The 19724-nt window shown below is 43.3% G+C and overlaps 1 protein-coding gene across 2 annotated transcripts in view; it reads right to left on the reverse strand.

Moving 5' to 3' along the window:
* mylk4a (myosin light chain kinase family, member 4a) overlaps nucleotides 1–18826 on the reverse strand; it is a 44080-nt gene extending 25254 nt beyond the window's left edge. Inside the window, exon 1 of one of the 2 annotated variants that reach the window (XM_021613512.3) lies at nucleotides 18248–18826. In XM_021613512.3, coding sequence (XP_021469187.3) covers nucleotides 18248–18385 — 138 coding nt within the window. In that variant the 5' untranslated portion in view covers nucleotides 18386–18826. The remainder of the gene's footprint in view (nucleotides 1–18247) is intronic. The other variant, XM_021613513.3, reaches the window with a different exon arrangement.
* Between the last annotated feature and the right edge of the window lie 898 nt (nucleotides 18827–19724).

A 19724-nucleotide genomic window follows, 5' to 3' on the forward strand; every position in this document is an offset into this window, starting at 1 on the left:
TCGGGAACATGACATTCCTCTCAGACAGTTAAGGGAGTCCACGGCCTTGTTCGCCCTGGATGGTAGTCCTCTCCCCAGGATTCAGCGTGAGACGCTACCTTTAACCCTCACTGTTTCTGGTAATCATAGCGAAACCATTTCTTTTTTGATTTTTCGTTCACCTTTTACACCTGTTGTTTTGGGCCATCCCTGGCTAGTTTGTCATAATCCTTCCATTAATTGGTCTAGTAATTCTATCCTCTCCTGGAACGTCTCTTGTCATGTGAAATGTTTAATGTCTGCTATCCCTCCTGTTTCCTCTGTCTCTTCTTCACAGGAGGAGCCTGGTGATTTGACAGGGGTGCCGGAGGAATATCACGATCTGCGCACGGTGTTCAGTCGGTCCAGGGCCACCTCTCTTCCTCCACACCGGTCGTATGATTGTAGTATTGATCTCCTTCCGGGAACCACTCCCCCCCGGGGTAGACTATACTCTCTGTCGGCTCCCGAACGTAAGGCTCTCGAGGATTATTTGTCTGTAGCTCTTGACGCCGGTACCATAGTCCCCTCCTCCTCTCCCGCCGGAGCGGGGGGTTTTTTTGTCAAGAAGAAGGACGGGTCTCTGCGCCCCTGCATAGATTATCGAGGGCTGAATGACATAACAGTTAAGAATCGTTATCCGCTTCCTCTTATGTCTTCAGCCTTCGAGATCCTGCAGGGAGCCAGGTTTTTCACTAAGTTGGACCTTCGTAACGCTTACCATCTCGTGCGCATCAGGGAGGGGGACGAGTGGAAGACGGCGTTTAACACTCCGTTAGGGCACTTTGAATACCGGGTTCTTCCTTTCGGCCTCGCTAACGCTCCAGCTGTCTTTCAGGCATTAGTCAATGATGTCCTGAGAGACATGCTGAACATCTTTGTTTTCGTTTACCTTGACGATATCCTGATTTTTTCACCGTCACTCCAGATTCATCTTCAGCACGTTCGACGTGTCCTCCAGCGCCTTTTAGAGAATTGTCTTTTTGTGAAGGCTGAGAAGTGCACTTTTCATGCCTCCTCCGTCACATTTCTCGGTTCTGTTATTTCCGCTGAAGGCATTAAGATGGATCCCGCTAAGGTCCAAGCTGTCATTGATTGGCCCGCCCCTAAGTCACGCGTCGAGCTGCAGCGCTTTCTCGGCTTCGCGAACTTCTATCGTCGTTTCATCCGTAATTTCGGTCAGGTGGCAGCTCCTCTCACAGCCCTTACTTCTGTCAAGACGTGCTTTAAGTGGTCCGTTTCCGCCCAGGGAGCTTTTGATCTCCTCAAGAATCGTTTTACATCCGCTCCTATCCTTGTTACACCTGACGTCTCTAGACAGTTCGTTGTCGAGGTTGACGCGTCAGAGGTGGGCGTGGGAGCCATTCTTTCTCAGCGCTCCCTCTCTGACGACAAGGTCCACCCATGCGCGTATTTTTCTCATCGCCTGTCGCCGTCGGAACGTAACTATGATGTGGGAAACCGCGAACTGCTCGCCATCCGGTTAGCCCTAGGCGAATGGCGACAGTGGTTGGAGGGGGCGACCGTTCCTTTTGTCGTTTGGACTGACCATAGGAACCTAGGAGTACATCCGTTCTGCCAAACGACTTAATGCGCGTCAGGCGCGTTGGGCGCTGTTTTTCGCTCGTTTCGAGTTCGTGATTTCTTATCGTCCGGGCTCTAAGAACACCAAGCCTGATGCTTTATCTCGTCTCTTCAGTTCTTCAGTAGCCTCCACTGACCCCGAGGGGATTCTCCCTGAGGGGCGTGTTGTCGGGTTGACTGTCTGGGGAATTGAGAGGCAGGTAAAGCAAGCGCTCACTCACACTCCGTCGCCGCGCGCTTGTCCTAGGAACCTTCTTTTCGTTCCCGTTCCTACTCTTTCTTTTCGCAACCCTGCGTCTTGGTCAGAACAGCTCCCCTGGGCAGAATACGCCCACAACTCGCTTCCTTCGTCTGCGACCGGGCTATCTCCTTTTCAGAGTAGCCTCGGGTACCAGCCTCCGCTGTTCTCATCTCAGTTCGCCGAGTCCAGCGTCCCCTCCGCTCAGGCTTTTGTCCAACGTTGCGAGCGCACCTGGAAGAGGGTCAGGTCTGCACTTTGCCGTTATAGGACGCAGACTGTGAGGGCTGCTAATAAGTGTAGAACTAAGAGTCCTAGATATTGTCGCGGTCAGAGAGTTTGGCTCTCCACTCAGAACCTTCCCCTTAAGACGGCTTCTCGCAAGTTGACCCCGCGGTTCATTGGTCCGTTCCGTATTTCTCGGGTCATTAATCCTGTCGCAGTTCGACTTCTTCTTCCGCGATACCTTCGTCGCGTCCACCCGGTCTTCCATGTCTCCTGTATTAAGCCCGTTCTTCGCGCCCCCGCTCGTCTTCCCCCCCCCCCCCCCATCCTTGTCGAGGGCGCACCCATCTACAGGGTCCGCAGGATTTTGGACATGCGTCCTCGGGGCCGTGGTCACCAGTACCTCGTTGATTGGGAGGGGTACGGTCCTGAGGAGAGGAGTTGGGTTCCCTCTCGGGACGTGCTGGACCGTGCGCTGATCGAGGATTTCCTCCGTTGCCGCCAGGTTTCCTCCTCGAGTGCGCCAGGAGGCGCTCGGTGAGTGGGGGGGTACTGTCATGTATTGTCATGTTGTGTCTTTCTGTCCTTTCCTTTCACCCTGTCTCCCTCTGCTGGTCGTATTAGGTTACCTTTTCTCCCCCGCTTTCCCCCAGCTGTTCCTTGTCTCCTCTTGACTACCTCGTCACCCCTTCTCCCACCTGTTCCCCTTTTCCCTCTGATTAGTCCCCTATATCTCTCTCTGTTTTTGTTCCTGTCCTTGTCGGATTCTTGTTTGTTGTGTTTCATGCCTGAGCCAGACTATCGTCATGTTTGCTGTAACCTTGTCCTGTCCTGTCGGAATCTGCCGGTCTATCTGAGCCTACCTATGTTTGGTTATTAAAGAAGCTCTGTTTAAGTTAGTTCGCTTTTGGGTCCTCATTCACTCACCGTAACATACCTTCTGTATACCGCAAAGGGCAGCTACTTTGAAGAATCTTAAAAATAAAATATATTTTGATTTGTTTAACACTTTTTTGTTTACGACATGATTCAATACGGGTTATTTCATTGTTTTGATGTATTCACTATTATTCTACAATGTCAGAAAATAGGAAAAATATAGAAAAACCCTGGAATGAGTAGGTGTGTCCAAACTTTTGATAGGTACTGTATATACACTAATACACATATGAGTTGGGGTGGCAGGTAGCCTAGTGGTTAGAGCGTTGGGCCAGTAACCGAAAGGTTGCTGGATCTAATTCCCGAGCTGCCCCTGAACAAGGCAGTTAACCCACTATTCCCCGGTAGGCCGTAATTGTAAACAATAATTTGTTCTTAACTGACTTGCCTAGTTAAATAAAGGTTACATTTAAAAACATGTTTTAAAATATATATATAAATATATATATATATATATATATATATACACACACATTCAAATCAAATCATATCAAATGTATTTATATAGCCCTTCGTACATCAGCTGATATCTCAAAGTGCTGTACAGAAACCCAGCCTAAAACCCCAAACAGCAAGCAACGCAGGTGTTGAAGCACGTTGGCTATGAAAAACTACCTCGGAAGAAACCTATAGAGGAACCAGGCTATGAGGTGTACACACACACACTCAAATATACATGCATATACACACATATTTTTACAATATATTTTTCTTTATTATTTTTTATTTTCCACTAACTCTACCCCCCCCCCCCCTCTCCCCTAATTAGAGTAAACTAATGAACAACAACACTTAGGCTTTTACTTCCAGCTTAAAGTGCCTTCGGAAAGTATTCAGACCCTTTAACTTTTTCCACATAATGACAAAACAAAAACAGATTTAGAATTTTTTTGCAAATTTATTACAATCAAAAAACTGAAATATCACATTTACATAAGTATTCAGACCCTTTACTCAGTACTTTGTTGAAGCACCTTTGGCAGCAATTACAGCATAGAGTATTATTGTGTATGATGCTTGGCACACCTGTATTTGGGGAGTTTCTCCCATTCTTCTCTGCAGATCCTCTCAAGCTCAGTCAGGTTAGATGGGGAGAGTTGCTGCAAAGCTATTTTCAGGTCTCTCCAAAGATGTTCAACCGGGTTCAAGTCCTAGCTCTGGCTGGGCCACTCAAAGACATTCAGAGATTTGTCCCGAAGCCACTCCTGCGTTGTCTTGGCTGTGTGCTTGGGGTCGTTGTCCTGTTGGAAGGTGAACCTTCGCCCAGTCTGAGGTCCTGAGCACTTCGGAGCAGGTTTTCATCAAGGATCTCTCTGTATTTTGCTCCGTTCATCATTCCCTTGATCCTGATTAGTCACCCAGTCCCTGCCTCTGAAACACATCCTCACAGCAAGCATGATGCTGCCAACACCATGCTTCAACGTAGGGATCGTGCCAGGTTTCCTCCAGACGTGACGCTTGGCATTCAGGCCAAAGAGTTCAATCTTGGTTTCATCAGACCATAGAATCTTGTTTCTCATGGTTAGAGTCCTTTAGGTGCTTTTTGGAAAACTCCAAGCATGGTGTCATGTGCCTTTAATTGAGAAGTGGCTTCCGTCTGGCCACTCTACCTTAAAGGCCTGATTGGTGGAGTGCTGCAGAGATGGTTGTCCTTCTGGAAGGTTTTCCCATCTCCACAGAGGAACTCTGGAGCTCTGTCCGAGTGACCATCAGTTTCTTGGTCATCTCCCTGACCAAGGCCCTTCTCCCCCAATTGCTCAGATTGGCTGGGCAGCTAGCTCTAGGAAGAACCTTGTTGGTTCCAAACTTCTTCCATTTAATAATTATGGAGGCCACTGTGATCTTGGGGACCTTCAATACTGCAGAAATGTTTGGTGCCCTTCCCCAGATCTGTACCTCGACACAATCTTGTCTCGGAGCTCTATTGACAATTCCAGTTGGGTTTCTCCTCGGAAGCAAACAGAAAAATACATGCAGCTGGAGATTACGCAATAATTGCGACGGAGGACACCAAGCGACCACCTGGTATATGTAGTGTAAAATGGTCAGTCTTCCAATGATATGCCTACAAATACGTCACAATGCTGTCGACACTATGGGGAAACGACAGAAAGTCTAAGCTCATTCGTGACCCATACACAGCCATATAAGGACTCATTGAAACACAGCGCCTTCAAAATCTGGGGGTACTTCCTGTTTGAAATTTCATCTTGGTTTCGCCTGTAGCATCAGTTATGTGGCACTCACAGACAATATCTTTGCAGATTTGGAAACGTCAGAGTGTTTTCTTTCCAAAGCTGTCAATTGTATGCATAGTCGAGCATCTTTTCGTGACAAAATATCTTGTTTAAAACGGGAACGTTTTTTATCCAAAAATTAAAAGAGCGCCCCCTATATCAAAGAAGTTCCTCTTGGCTTGGTTTTTGCCCTGCGCTGTCAATTTTACGGACACAATCTATTTAGCAATAGTTATCCTTTGTTTGCTTTTACTTCTATCCTTCAGCTACCCTCAACCCCTCCCATCTATTTCTGAAGTCCATCCAGTTCTATTTGACATACATTTTCAACTGTGCTGTTTCACAAAAGTTCTTAACCTACTGTATATGTATTTTACGGACACAGTATATTTTACATTAGTTATCTTGTTGCCATTAGTCCTACCCTTCAGCTCCCCTCAACCCCTCCCATCTCTCTCTTAATACCATCCATATTGAATTTCTACTTGCCATATATTTTTCAACTGTGCTGCGATGTTTTACAAAAATGTGGAACCTTTCTATTCTCATAGTTTCTACAGATTGTAAATTAAAGATAAAATGTTTTGCTAAAAGTATTATTATATTATTGATCGATTGAATATGACTTTTCAAATCACCCAGTAGTGCTATCTGCAGAGTTAGCTCCAGGTAAATTTTGCAATTCTTCAATCATTCCTGGACCAGTGACCAAAAACAAGCTTCATATGGGCAGTACCAAAACAAATTATATGATTCTGTGTTTCTTGGTATTCTTAAACAAATCTACTTTGAAACAAAAGTATACACCTCACACACATGATTATGGTCTTAACAAAAATAAGACACCTCTGTACCATGTCAGATATAGAGTTGAAATGTATTACATTTTGAGTTTGCATCCCAATATTACACTATATACATCTCAGAAGACTAAAATACAACAACATTTTGACATAGAAACACCGGATTTTCAGATATTTTCTTTTTAAATAATGTTGATTAATTATGAAAAATATCAAAAGCATAACACCCATGAGGCCTTTAGAGGGCGATTTGAATGCAGGAAAGGGCTACGTGAAAAATACTATATCTATAGATAAACATATTATGTTGTCATTCATATATAAACTGAACAAAAAATAAACACAATATGCAACATTTTCAACATTTTACTGAGTTACAGTTCATATAAGCAGAGACCTGAGGACACCATCCAACCTGGAACTGAGTGTGTAGTGTTTGGTCTCATGCTATTTTGAAAGCAAAGAAGAAAAATAAAGTACATTACAAAGATGTATTATTGTTATTTAGATTTTTTGATATATTTTACTTTATGGGGACTGAATGCTGAGTTAAGGCTTCCAGGCTTGCAAGGACAGACCAGATACAAATTCAACTAGCACCAAGGTGTGAAGTAAAAGGTGTCGAGGCCTTTGGGCCCAACAAGTGGCAGGACCCTCTGAAGCCCCCTCCTGCTGTTCAAAGACCATCCACTGGCATTTTATACAAGAAATCTGACTCCAGAAATAAAAGCTTCTCCCAAGTGGGTGTAATACCTACTGCTGTTGCCTGCTGCTGGGGTTCCACCTGGTGATCTGTTCACCGTCGGCCCTGGCCTGGCTCCCCCTGTCTGGTACAGGTACCCCCACCACACTCCCCCCTCTCTCCAGAGCTTTCGCTCACCTCCAGCACACACACACTGTTGGGGCGAGTGACTCTGAACTTACAATGGCTAGCCCCAAGTCGTTATATATATATTGATTGTATTACTGTCGATGTGCATGTACACCCTGGCCCATCTACTGTTGCTAGCCCCAATTCGGACTTGTGCTCTGATATCTGCTTCACTGATTTCTGCTCTCGTAAAAGCCTGGGTTTTCTGCATGTTAACACTAGAAGCTTATTACTAAAAATTAATCAATTGAAAGTGTGGGTTCACAGCTCCAATCCAGATGTGTTGGTCATTACTAAGACGTGGTTAAGGAAGAGCGTTTTGAACACTGATGTTAACCTTTCTGGTTATATACTTTACAGATCTTACAAAGGTGGGGGAGTGGCAATCTTACCAAGGATCACCTTCAGTGCTCGGTTGTCTCCACCAAATCTGTCCCCAAACAATTTAATTTGCTGGTTTTAAGCATTCAACTTTCAAATAGCTCTTTGTTGACTGTTGCTGGGTGCTGTCGTCCTCCATCAGCACCGACCTGTACCCTACCTGCCCTAAGCTCTCTCCTGGCCCCTTACACTAAGTCTGAATTTGTCCTGCTAGGTGAACTAAACTGGGACATGCTTAAACCACCTGACAAAGTCCTAAAGCAATGGGACTCCCTAAATCTTTCTCAGATTATTATCCAACAAGGTATGACTCCAAACACCCAGAAAATGCTACTCTCCTCAATGTTATCCTCACAAATAATCCTAATAGATATCAGTCTGGTTTTTTCTGTAATGACCTTAGCGATCACTGTTTTACAGCCTGTATCTGTAATGGCTGCTTATTGAAATGACATTTCCTGATTTGTCAGACGCTTGCTGAAAAACTTTAATGAGCATGCCTTCCTTCATGAACTGACCTCTGTAAAATGGTACAGAATCAGCTTGATCCCCTCTGTCGAAGACGCTTGAACCTTCTTTTTATATATTTTCAGTGGTATTGTTAACAAACATGCCCCCATAAAGAAATTGAGAATTAAAAACAGGTTCAGCCCCTGGTTCGACCGTGATCTTGCAGAGTTACTCCACCCCAAGAATAGCATTTGGCGAAATGCTCGGCACACGCATGCTCAGGCTGACTGGCTATTGTTCAGGCAAATGAGAAATAAGTGCACTCAGGCTATCCGGAAGGCTAAAGTTTGTAACTTTGAGGAGCAGTTCTCTCTCTGTGGGTCTAACCCCAAGAAGTTCTGGAAAACAGTTAAAGATCTGGAGAATAAACCCTCCTCCTCACAGCTGACCTTGTCCCTTAATGTTGAGGATGTGGTTGTTATTTACAAGAAGCACATGGCTGAGCTCTTTAATCACCACTTCATTAAAACTTCTTAAGGCTCTAATCCCGTTAACAGGATCGATTTGACAACAGCCAGTGAAAATGCAGGCCGCCAAATTCAAACAGAAATCTCATAATTAAAATTCCTCAAACATACAAGTATTTTACACCATTTTAAAAATTAACTTGTTGTTAATCCAACCACAGTGTCCAATTTCAAAAAGGCTTTACAACAAAAGCCTACCATGCGATTATGTTAGGGCAGCACCTAGTCACAAAAAAGAGCCATTTTCCAGCCAAAGAGAGGAGTCACAAAAAGCAGAAATAGAGATAAATCACTAACCTTTGATGATTTTCATCAGATGGCACTCATAGGACTTCATGTTACACAATACATGTATTTTTGTTCGATAAAGTTCATATTTATATCCAAAAATCTCAGTTTACATTGGCGCGTTATGTTCAGTAATGTTTTGCCTCCAAAACATTGGGTGATTTTGCAGAGCCACATCAATTTACAGAAATACTCATCATAAACTTTGATGAAAATACAAGTGTTATACATGGTTTTAAAGATAAACATCTCCTTAATGCAACCACTGTGTCAGATTTCAAAAAAGATTTACGCCGAAAGCACACCATGCAATAATCTGAGTACAGCGCTCAGCCACCAAAACAAGCCATACAGATACCCGCCATGTTGTGGAGTCAACAAAAGTCAGAAATAGCATTATAAATATTCACTTACCTTTGATGATCTTCATCGGAATGCACTCCCAGGAATCCCAGTTCCACAATAAATGTTTGTTTTGTTCGATGAAGTCCATCATTTATGTCCAAATACCTCCTTTTTGTTTGCGTGTTTAGTCCAGTAATCCAAATACACAAGGCACGGGCACTAAGTCCAGACGAAAAGTCAAAAACGTTCCATTACAGTTTGTAGAAACATGTCAAACGATGTATATAACCAATCTTTAGGATGTTTTTAATCATAAATCTTCAATAATAATCCAAACTGACAATTCTTTTGTCATTAGAAAGGAAAAGGAACGGAGCTCGTGCTCATGGCCGTGCGCGTGACTAAACTAAAGGCTTTCAGCCAGACCACTGGTTGAAACAGCTCTTATTCGCTCCCCTTTCACAATAGAAGCCTGAAACAACATGCTAAAGACTGTTGAGATCAAGTGGAAGCCTTAGGATGTGCAATCGGACCCCAATTACACTGTATATTGGATAGGCAATCACTTGAAAAACTACAAACTTCAGATTTCCCACTTCCTTGTTGGATTTTTCTCAGGTTTTTGCCTGCCATATGAGTTATGTTATACTCACAGACATTATTTTAACAGTTTTGGAAACTTTAGAGTGTTTTCTATCCAATGCATATTCTAGCTTCTGGGCCTGAGTAACAGGCAGTTTACTTTGGGAACACTTTTCATCCGAAGGTGAAAATACTGCCCCCTTGCATAAGAGGTTTTAAGTCAGGATTCCTATTTGACTCCGCCATGTCTCCTTGCCTGTCCAATATTTTCTAATATTTCCTTTTTTTTACCTGTTTCTCCTTTCTGGGAAGGTTTCCATTGCTTGGAAGGCAGCCACGGTTTGTCCTGTATTTTAAGGGGGCGATCAAGCTGATCCTACCTGTTATAGGCCTATTTCTATTTTGTTTCCAACACTGTTTATCAAAAGTGTTGGAAAACTTGTCAATAATCAACAGACTGGCTTTCTTGATGTCTATAGTATTCTCTCGGGTATGCTGGTTTCAGCTCAGGTTATAGATGTGTCACTGCAACCTTAAAGGTCCTCAGTGATGTCACCATTGCCCTTGATTATAAGCAATATTGTGCTGCTATTTTTATTGACTTGGCCAAAGCTTTTGATACGGTAGACCATTCCATTCTTGTGGGCCAGTTAAGGAGTATTGGTGTCTCTGAGGAGTCTTTGGCCTGGTTTGCAAACTACCTCTCTCAAAGAGTGTAGTGTATAAAGTCAGAACATCTGCTGTCTCAGCCACTGCTTGTCACCAAGGGAGTACTCTAAGGCTCAATCCTAGGCCCCATGCTCTTCTCAATTTGCATCAACAACATAGCTCAGGCAGGAAGCTCTCTCATCCATTTATATGCCGATGATACAGTATTATACTCAGCTGGCCCCTCCCTGGATTTTGTGTTAAACGCTCTACAACAAAGCTTTCTTAGTGTCCAACCATCTTTCTCTACCCGTAACCTTGTTCTGAACACCTCCAAAACAAAGGTCATGTGGTTTGGTAAGAAGAATGCCCCTCTTTCCACAGGTGTTATTACTACCTCTGAGGCTTTAGAGCTTGAGGTAGTCACCTCATTGAAGTACTTGGGAGTATGGCTAGACGGTGCACTGTCCTTCTCTCAGCACATATCAAGGTAAGGTAAGGGTGCTCTCGAGCAGCTAGATGTTCTTTACTATTCGGCCATCAGATTAGCCACCAATGCTCCTTATAGAACACGTCACTGCACTCTATATTCCTCTGTAAACTGGTCATCTCTGTATACCCGTCGCAAGACCCACTGGTTGATGCTTATTTATAAAACCCTCATAGGCCTCACTCCCTCCTATCTGCAATATCTACTTCAGCCCTCATCCTCCACATACAACACCTGTTCTGCCAGTCACATTCTGTTAATGGTCCCCAAAGCACACACATCCCTGGGTCGCTCCTCTTTTCAGTTCGCTGCAGCTAATGACTGGAACGAGCTGCAACAAACACTCAAACTGGACAGTTGAATCTCAATCTCTTCATTCAAAGACTCAATCATGGACACTCTTACTGACGGTTGTGGCTGCTTTGTGTGATGTATTGTTGTCTCTACCTTCTTGCCCTTTGTGCTGTTGTCTGTGCCCAATAATGTTTGTACCATGTTTTGTGCTGCTACCATGTTGTGTTGCTACCATGTTGTTGTTATGTTGTGTTGCTACCTTGCTGTGTTGTCATGTGTTGCTGCCTTGCTATGTTGTTGTCTTAGGTCTCTCTTTATGTAGTGTTGTCTCTCTTGTTGTGATGTGTGTTTTGTCCTATATTTATATTGTATTTTTTTTTTAAAATGTATCCCAGCCCCCATCCCCACGGGAGGCCTTTTGCCTTTTGGTAGGCCGTCAATGTAAACAAGAATTTAGTGATAAGAACTGACTTGCCTATTTAAATAAAGGTTAAATAAAAAATACAAAAATATAACAAATAATGAAATCAGTCAATTGAAATAAATTCATTAGGCCCTAATCTATGGATACAAAAATGACTTGGAATACAGATATACATACAGTATGTTGGACACAGATGCCTTTAAAAAAAAAGGTAGGGGGCTTGGATCAGAAGACCAGTCAGTATCTGGTGTGACCTTTTACCTCATGCAGCACGACATCTCCTTTGCATAGAGTTGATCAGGCTATTGAGTGTGGCCTGTGGAATGTTGTCGCACTCCTCTTCAATGGCTGTGTGAAGTTGCTGGATATTGGCAGAAAGTGGAACATGTTGTTGGACACGTCGATCCAGAGCATCCAAAACATTCTCAATGGGTGACATGTCTGGTGAGTATGCAGGCCTTGGAAGAACTGGGACATTTTCAGCTTCCAAGAATTGTGCACAGATCCTTTCGACATGTGACATTATCATGCTGAAACATAAGGTGATGCAATTGTGTTCGTTGTCTGTAGCTTATGCCTGCCCATGCCCTAACCCCCATGGGGCACTCTGTTCACAATGCTGACATCAGCAAAGTGAGGCCAGTTGGACATGCCAAATTCTCTAAAACGACGTTGGATGCGGCTTATGGTAGAGAAATTAACATTCAATTCTCTGGCATGCCAATTGAACGCTCCCTCAAAACTTTAGACATCTATGGCATTGTGTTGTGTGACCAAACTGCACATTTTAGAATGGCGTTTTATTGTCCTCAGCAGAAGGTGCACCTGTGTAATGATCATGCTGTTTAATCAGCTTCTTGATATGTTACATCTGTCAGGTGGATGGATTATCTTGGCAAAGGAGAAATGCTCACTAAAAGGGATGTAAACAAATTTGTGCACAACATTTTAGAGAAGTAAGCTTCATGTGCATATGGAACATTCTTAGGATCTTTAATTTCAGCTCATGAAACATGAGACCAACACTTCACATGGTGAATTTATAATTTTTTGTGGTAGATAGGTAATATATTTTTAACCATGCAACTTGAATTCAACAAAGAGGACACTTTAAATTATTGTTGTATCATTGACACGTGTGCCAACTAATGCCCTCCAAGCCCATCCCTAGATCCAGAAATGATACGACTAAGGAGACATCCAGATAAGCTGGGCTCACATTTGCAGGACTCGCACCTGTCCTTGGACACCAACAGATGAATTTCGACAATGTAGGTCATTCGGCTCAGCTCGTGTCACTTTGAGAAGCGTAGAGGTTTACCTTACCTTATGCATGCAACACTTTCATGGAGTAAAACATTTCCATTGAGCTGGCCGGCAAGTGAGCAAGGGGAAAGGAAAGTCCAGGCTGCCTCAGAGGATTATTGCACAGCACACACATTGCTCATAAATCAACTTTGGATATTCAAATACTCACACTACTGACTAATTAAATTTAACACTGTGGTTGATCAACAGTGGAACGCAATAGTACATCTGAGAATATAGAGCTCTGAAGAATATACAGTGGATATTATTTACCCAAATATGTCTGTCCTCCAATACAGGCCTAGGAGGAGCATGCGGTAAACTCCATCTCGAAGTAGCGCACCACAAAACACTGAGAAAAACTGTGAAAGCTTTCCCAGATATGGAGAACAGTGTCCAGATCTACCCCTAAAGTCAATATGGCTTCACAGTAATAGCGCTGTATATCACTCGAGGCCAGGGGCACTGTAAGGCCATTTAACTGTGGGTGAGGCCGGGAGGAGTAACAGGCTTCAGTAGTGGGGCTGATTACATAAACCAGAGATCGAGTTCATCTCACTGACACTTTACATTGAAACTGGAGAAATAGCCGTCAGAGAGCCCAAACTCAAGTCCCGCCCCACCCTCTCAGTGTCTGCCAAATGGAGGTGCCATGTGTGGAGCATTTACAACATCCGCCACACCAACACACACACACAAGGGTGTGTGTGTGTGTGTGTGTGTGTGTGTGTGTGTGTGTGTGTGTGTGTGTGTGTGTGTGTGTATGTTTACGCGTGTGTTTGTGTGTGAGTGAGTCTGTGAGTGACTGTGTGTGTGAGCGTGTCCTGATTGACCCTGTAGATTTGGAACACCTATTCACTTGGTCCACAGACTAAGAACAAACAGTTCTCTAGGTCAGCTGCAAGACAGTATTGGGGTAAATGGATATACCCTGAAGGCTTGTCACATAAATAGAATCCGCAAAGCCAAACTGTCATTCCTACATATTCTTATTCACATCCCAATTACCCACTTGCAAAAGACACAGATTGTCTCTATTGTTAGATGCAGAAAGGAAAGAACTTTCAACTGATATTGCTAAATCACATTACACTCCTTATTAGTAGTGAGTATTAGCAAGAACTGTAGCACTTATATCATGACACTACTAGGGCAAGCATGAAAGCCGTGGCACAAACACACACATCTGCATGCACACTCATAATCTATATAATGCTAATGTCTGCATAAATACAGTTAATTTTAACCAAGCGCTATACTTAGCAGGATAAACAATCTCTGCCGGGGAATATACTGTGTGGTGGAGTGACCTGTGTGGTATTAGAGGGGTGTTTGTTTGGCAAGGCGACAAACTTCACCGTTATAAATGGACCTCTGCCTCCCTCACCCAGAACACACTGTCCTGGGACGCTCCAGGGTCGTGTGCTGCCTGCTGGGGGGGCCTGTGGTTGGACACCTAGCCCCCTCCTCTCCCATGGCCCTGTCCCCCCGTCACACCATCCAGCCTGCCGACTCTCTCTCATTCCTGTCTGTCTCTTGGAAAGTAAGGGGCAGAAATGTGCGTGGCAGCCAAGAAACGTAACACCTGTTAACAGCTGACACCCCAGTGTTCCCTCGTTCTCTCGACTAAAATGTGTAAACCTTGTGGGGGTGAAACACTAGGCCATGGTCTCCAAGACAAGATGAGTATAAAATTGAGCAGAATTTAGTGTAAAATAAATAATTTAAATTCAATAAACACATGATTTATGTTTTATGCTAAATGTGTATTGTTAGGACATTACATTTTTTGGTTGATTGTGCAAGAAGACATATTACGTGTTATTAGGTTATTATGACATCATTACTATTTCATCATGCAAAACCAAGTAAATGGTAGTTGGTGATTTAGAAGTGCCACATTCTGCTTGATCAAATTCTGTATTTCTCAACACTTGACAGCAGGTGGTGCTCTTAGTTAAGCTAAAAGGAGACTCATTTCTGATTGGCCCAAGGACATCGATATGGTTTCGATGAGTCAGGGCAGTCCTCATTAATGATGGAATAGAAGTTAGGGTACGCTAAATGTGTTAATATTGCTAGATCATATGGGGAAAAACTCAGTTTGGCTGATAAACACAAAAACGATCAAAAAAAGGGCACAGAACGCAATGAATGAAATACTATTCACTGGCATGTTTAGAAGATAGTGGCCAGTCTGAAATGTAAGGCATCTACCATAGAGGACCCCATCCTGGCTGCGTTTACACAGGCAGCCCAATTCTCATCTTCTTTACACTAATTGGTCTTTTGACCAATCCAGTCAGATTTTTTCACATCAGATCTTTTTCAGAGCCTATCTGATTGACCAATTAGTGAAAAAAAGATCAGAATACGTCTGCCTGTGTAAACGCAGACAATGTTCATTTGTAACAAGCGAGTCGACTGGGTGTTCTGAGTTCCATATTGGATGCTTAGCCACATGTATTAATAGTGCCTCAGATCTTCCAGATACCACGCCAGAGAGGGAAACAGGAGAAGGTGATAGATCTCCATCTTGTCTTTGAAGCTTTACTGATTGGCTGCGTCATTGATCAACTTCAACTAAATCAGCGCCTAGATTAAGAATGATTAATCGGTGGATGCAGTTATTTGAAAACAATTAAGTTTCACCTGTGTGCGATTATGGAGCCTCAATGCTATCTAAGTTTAGAGTCTGAACTATTTATGATACTATAGGACACAGACTGATAATGAGATACTATTCTGGGGTAACGATAGGCTACACTAAATCTATTGTCATTGGTTTTCTTCAGTTAGGTAAAAAATGCTTTGAGGGAGGCCATCTACTCCTTTGTTGTTACAGAAACACAGTGAGACACTGTCAAAAACAGCCGGTGCACAACAGTACAGACCAATGAGATGTAGTACACAGTTACAAAAAACAGATGCTGCAATGCCGTAACATGAACGGAGCCCTCCCACCTGGCACACACTGGTTGAATCAATGTTGTTTCCACGTCATTTCAATGAAATGTTTTTAGCAATGAAAAACTATTCAACTGGTGATAACTATGGAATCAAGTATCATAACTTCTGTAGTAGCCAACATACTTGTACTTCTTCTTCACCAACATACTCCTACATTAAAGGCCTATTGTACAGTGAGGTGGCTTAAAATCCATTCCCTGCTGGGCTTCTCAGCTCACATTACTCTTCAACACTACTACCACACATTCAATCAGCCCCGTCCAATGTGTTGAGCTCAGTAATTGAATGTGACATTTAGCTGAGGAACAAAATGTTCCAGTATATGATACACCCAGCCAGCAGAGCTGTGGTGGTTACCAGCGGTATCAGAGATGTGATTAGGACAACAGAGAGAAGCAGAGAGATTGATCTGGGAGTATGGGCCAATTTCCAGTAAAGATAGGAATGTCTACCCTGGTCATTTCAGGGCAATGATAACTGTACTGTACGTGAGGAGAACAAGGACGTGTACTTGGAGATCACCCAATTTGCATCAGTGGGAGAGAAAGGACGCTGTGCTCTGAGGGGTAACTATGAATAAAGTTTGTATTTTAATATAGCATCAGGTGTTGTGATACAGTGCAGACAGAGGAGTGGGATCTCCTGTGGCAGCGGGGAATGGGTTTCCTCTTTAATCACCCTATCATAGTCACAATACCCTCTGCTGCCTGGCAGTTACCATCTGTAAATAAACATTTCAATGTGTTCTTAACTGACTTGCCTAGTTAAATAATGATTCCATTTTTAAAAGTTCAAATGTTTTACCAACCAGCCACCAAAAATAACTATCCAGGGAATCTCATTGTATTTAGTTCCACACTACAGAGGAACTAAATACAATGACATTCCCTGGAGAGTTGTTTTTGGTGGCTGGATGGTAACTGCCAGGCAGTAGAGGGTATTGTGATTATGCCACAGGAGATCCCACTCCTCTGTCTGCACTGTATCACAACGCCTGATGCTATATTAAAATACAAACTCTAATCCTAGTTCCCCCTCAGAGCACAGCTTCCTTTTCCCCTCCACTGATGCAAATTGGGTGATCTAAAGGGCTTCATACCCACGCAACTGCCATCTGACAGGCACCACTCTAACTATGTGGCCGCGGGTGATGATGGACAACAGGTATATTCCTGCTCAGCTGCTTTAACTAACCCACACGACATTGAGCACTACAAAAGTTACTTTCTTTAAACCCCCCCCCCCCCCGCATTGTTTTCCTGGAGTGGACACAACACACTGCTGATTTGTGACCTTGTTTACCATGGTAACAACTGTGAGGAGATGAGGATACAAACAAGGATACAACAAGTGTCTCATTACGTCAATAAACAGAAGGGATGGCTGTGTAAACATAGTTCTGTCATACCCACAAGATACCTATGTCAGCAGGCATCTTAGTTCTATCACACAGTAGTCTTGAAATTTCATTTTTTTCATGTTCCTAATGATGCTACTAGTAGTTCATCTCTGTGACCAATAAAATGTGATTTGATTTGATATTAAACGTGATGCCAGGTGCTAACAGCCACTACAAAACTGTACTGTACTACTCCAGCTGCCTTGAAAGAGAGAGACAGAGATATAACTGTAGGCTTCTATCTTTTCAATGGTCTTTTTCTCTTCCAAATCACCCATTTACCATTATGTTTATGTCCATAATGTCAAAGACATAACTCTTATACTCTCCAACCAGTTGAGGGGCTATCCTCCATATACTTCAGTTGCATCTTACCTAGCCGGGACACCACAGATCATTTTCCGTTACATCATTCCATCACGGGTCCATATCAACTTGAAGCTCTTACCATTCCGGGCTAAATGAATGGACACAGAATTATGTTTCCTATGTTTCCTCAGTGTGTAGGCCTGCATGATACAAAAAACATGCTTGTCTTGTCCCCTTAAATATTTGTAATACACTTAAGTTAGTGTTGAAAGTGAGAAATGCTGGGGCATCTACAACTGTCACGGAATTGCTGGAAAGTTTTTCAGTGGAAATATAAGCTGGTGAAACAACATGTGGTCATATTACGTGTAAAGTGTAAGGTTCCAATGCCTAAGGCCTTCTCATATCTTACTACAGTGCTGACAGGTACCGGTGGGCTGTGTTCTACTTCAGACTTGTATGCAATGGAACATCATATCTGTGCCAGAACTGTGGGGGGTTTTATACTGTTTTAAAGCTACAGTAACAGCATGCCCTGCTCAAATGAACAAACTGAAATAGTGTAAAAGCAACATTCCAAAGCCACGCCTTTCTAGCTAAAGTCCTAAAGATGTAGGATTGTAATTTGACCGGTGAAAGTACAATACTGTTAATAAAACTGTGTGTTAGTGCGGGTTTTCAGTGAATTTATATAAATCACAAAGCTCATCTGCATTTCCCGCGGCGCAGGAAAATTCTCACTAACAATAGTGTTATCAAATTAAGATCCTGCATCTGTAGGTCACATGACCCAGGTGCTGCATGCTTTCCAGTGCTTTGTGAGATAGCAACGAGTAGCATTTTCACAACAACCTCTGTCATAAAGCAGACTCCACACTTTTCTTATTTACAAGATTTCAAAAAGCCTTCTTCTCTACCTGCACATTAGAGGGAATGGATTCTTTAGCCGTCCTCCTGTAGCAGAGTAAATCCCAGAGCCTGTGCCAGAGGTATGAAGCCATCAGACACATACTGCTCACTAGCCAAATGTCCCTGCCCTTGAAGAATCTCTCCATGTTTGCACTCCTCTACTTCCACCTGCTTTTACCCTTTCCTTTCTTCACTCTCTTCTTTCCAGTCTACACTCTGTCTTTAATCTCAGTGACCAACGGGAGCCTCTCGAAGAGAGAGAATTCACAGGCTTCAGAGAGGAAGGTTAAGAGAGATGGCAGCAGTACACTGATTAGGAGAGAGCGAGAGAGGGTTAGCAACGCCCAAACATTACTACACCGTTACCTCTGCTCCACCGCTCCAACTCTGTCAACCCCCACCCTTCAGCTCCATGTTGCCCAAAGGACAGGAGGGTTTGACCCACTGACAAAAGAGTGACAGGTGACAGCAAAGGGTGTCTAAGAGACACACCTGCTGAGAGGTCATTCTCTCTCTCTCCATCGCTCTCTCTCCTTCTTTCGACACCCCGCCTCTCTCTCTTTCTCTCGACACCCCGCCTCTCTCTCTTTCTCTCGACACCCCGCCTCTCTCTCTTTCTCTCGACACCCCGCCTTTCTCTCGACACCCCGCCTCTCTCTCTTTCTCTCGACACCCCGCCTCTCTCTCTTTCTCCCTCACTCTCTCTCTCCCTTTCATCATCGTATACTTTCTGATCAGACAGTCAGCTCTCTTTGGCATGTGTGTACAAATGGCCTGTTTGGGTGCTAAGTATGTCAGCAGACATGAGAATGATCTTAGTTTGCAAGGGTAAAAACCACTGGTTGCCATAGTGGAGGTGATGATAATAGCACAAGGGAATGATTAATAGATAAAAACAACATGTCAACAAATGTCACAGTAACTCGTAAAACTAACAAGAGCTGAGGCAAAACATGACATACAAGTAAGCAAATCTGAGATTATTGGGGTTCTGTAGCTTGCTTGCAAATTTGGAGACTTGGGTCCGGGTGTAAATAGCTAGCGCTATTGGATAACTGTTGTAAATGTCGCACTGCAATTCACGTGTTTTGATTGGACCATGACCTTTACACTTCAATGAACGATTATCAGGGGACTCTTTAGTTGGGCTGTATTCACGTACTTCAACATCATTAGATTTGCTTTCAATACACACCAATGGTGGATAATTTATAATGTACACTAAATAGCATATCATTACAAAATTCCCCGTATATAAATTATTATTATATAAATTATTATTCTTTCCCCCCTGTGGTGTCTGTTAATGTCAGGCAGCTGTATTTAAAATGTAAAATCTCTCTGTAAAGTGATTGCCTCAAAACACACTCCCATATGATCAGCAAAGCAGAGCTGCTCAACAATGACACATTTTGGCTGTGAAAGGACATGGAGGCCGGCACCACATCATCTGGCTAATGCTGCCAGCCTGACACTGGGGGGTAG

The sequence above is a fragment of the Oncorhynchus mykiss genome, chromosome 8, assembly GCF_057628025.1.
Source record: "Oncorhynchus mykiss isolate SJ-2025 chromosome 8, ASM5762802v1, whole genome shotgun sequence".
Taxonomy (NCBI): Eukaryota; Metazoa; Chordata; class Actinopteri; order Salmoniformes; family Salmonidae; genus Oncorhynchus; species Oncorhynchus mykiss.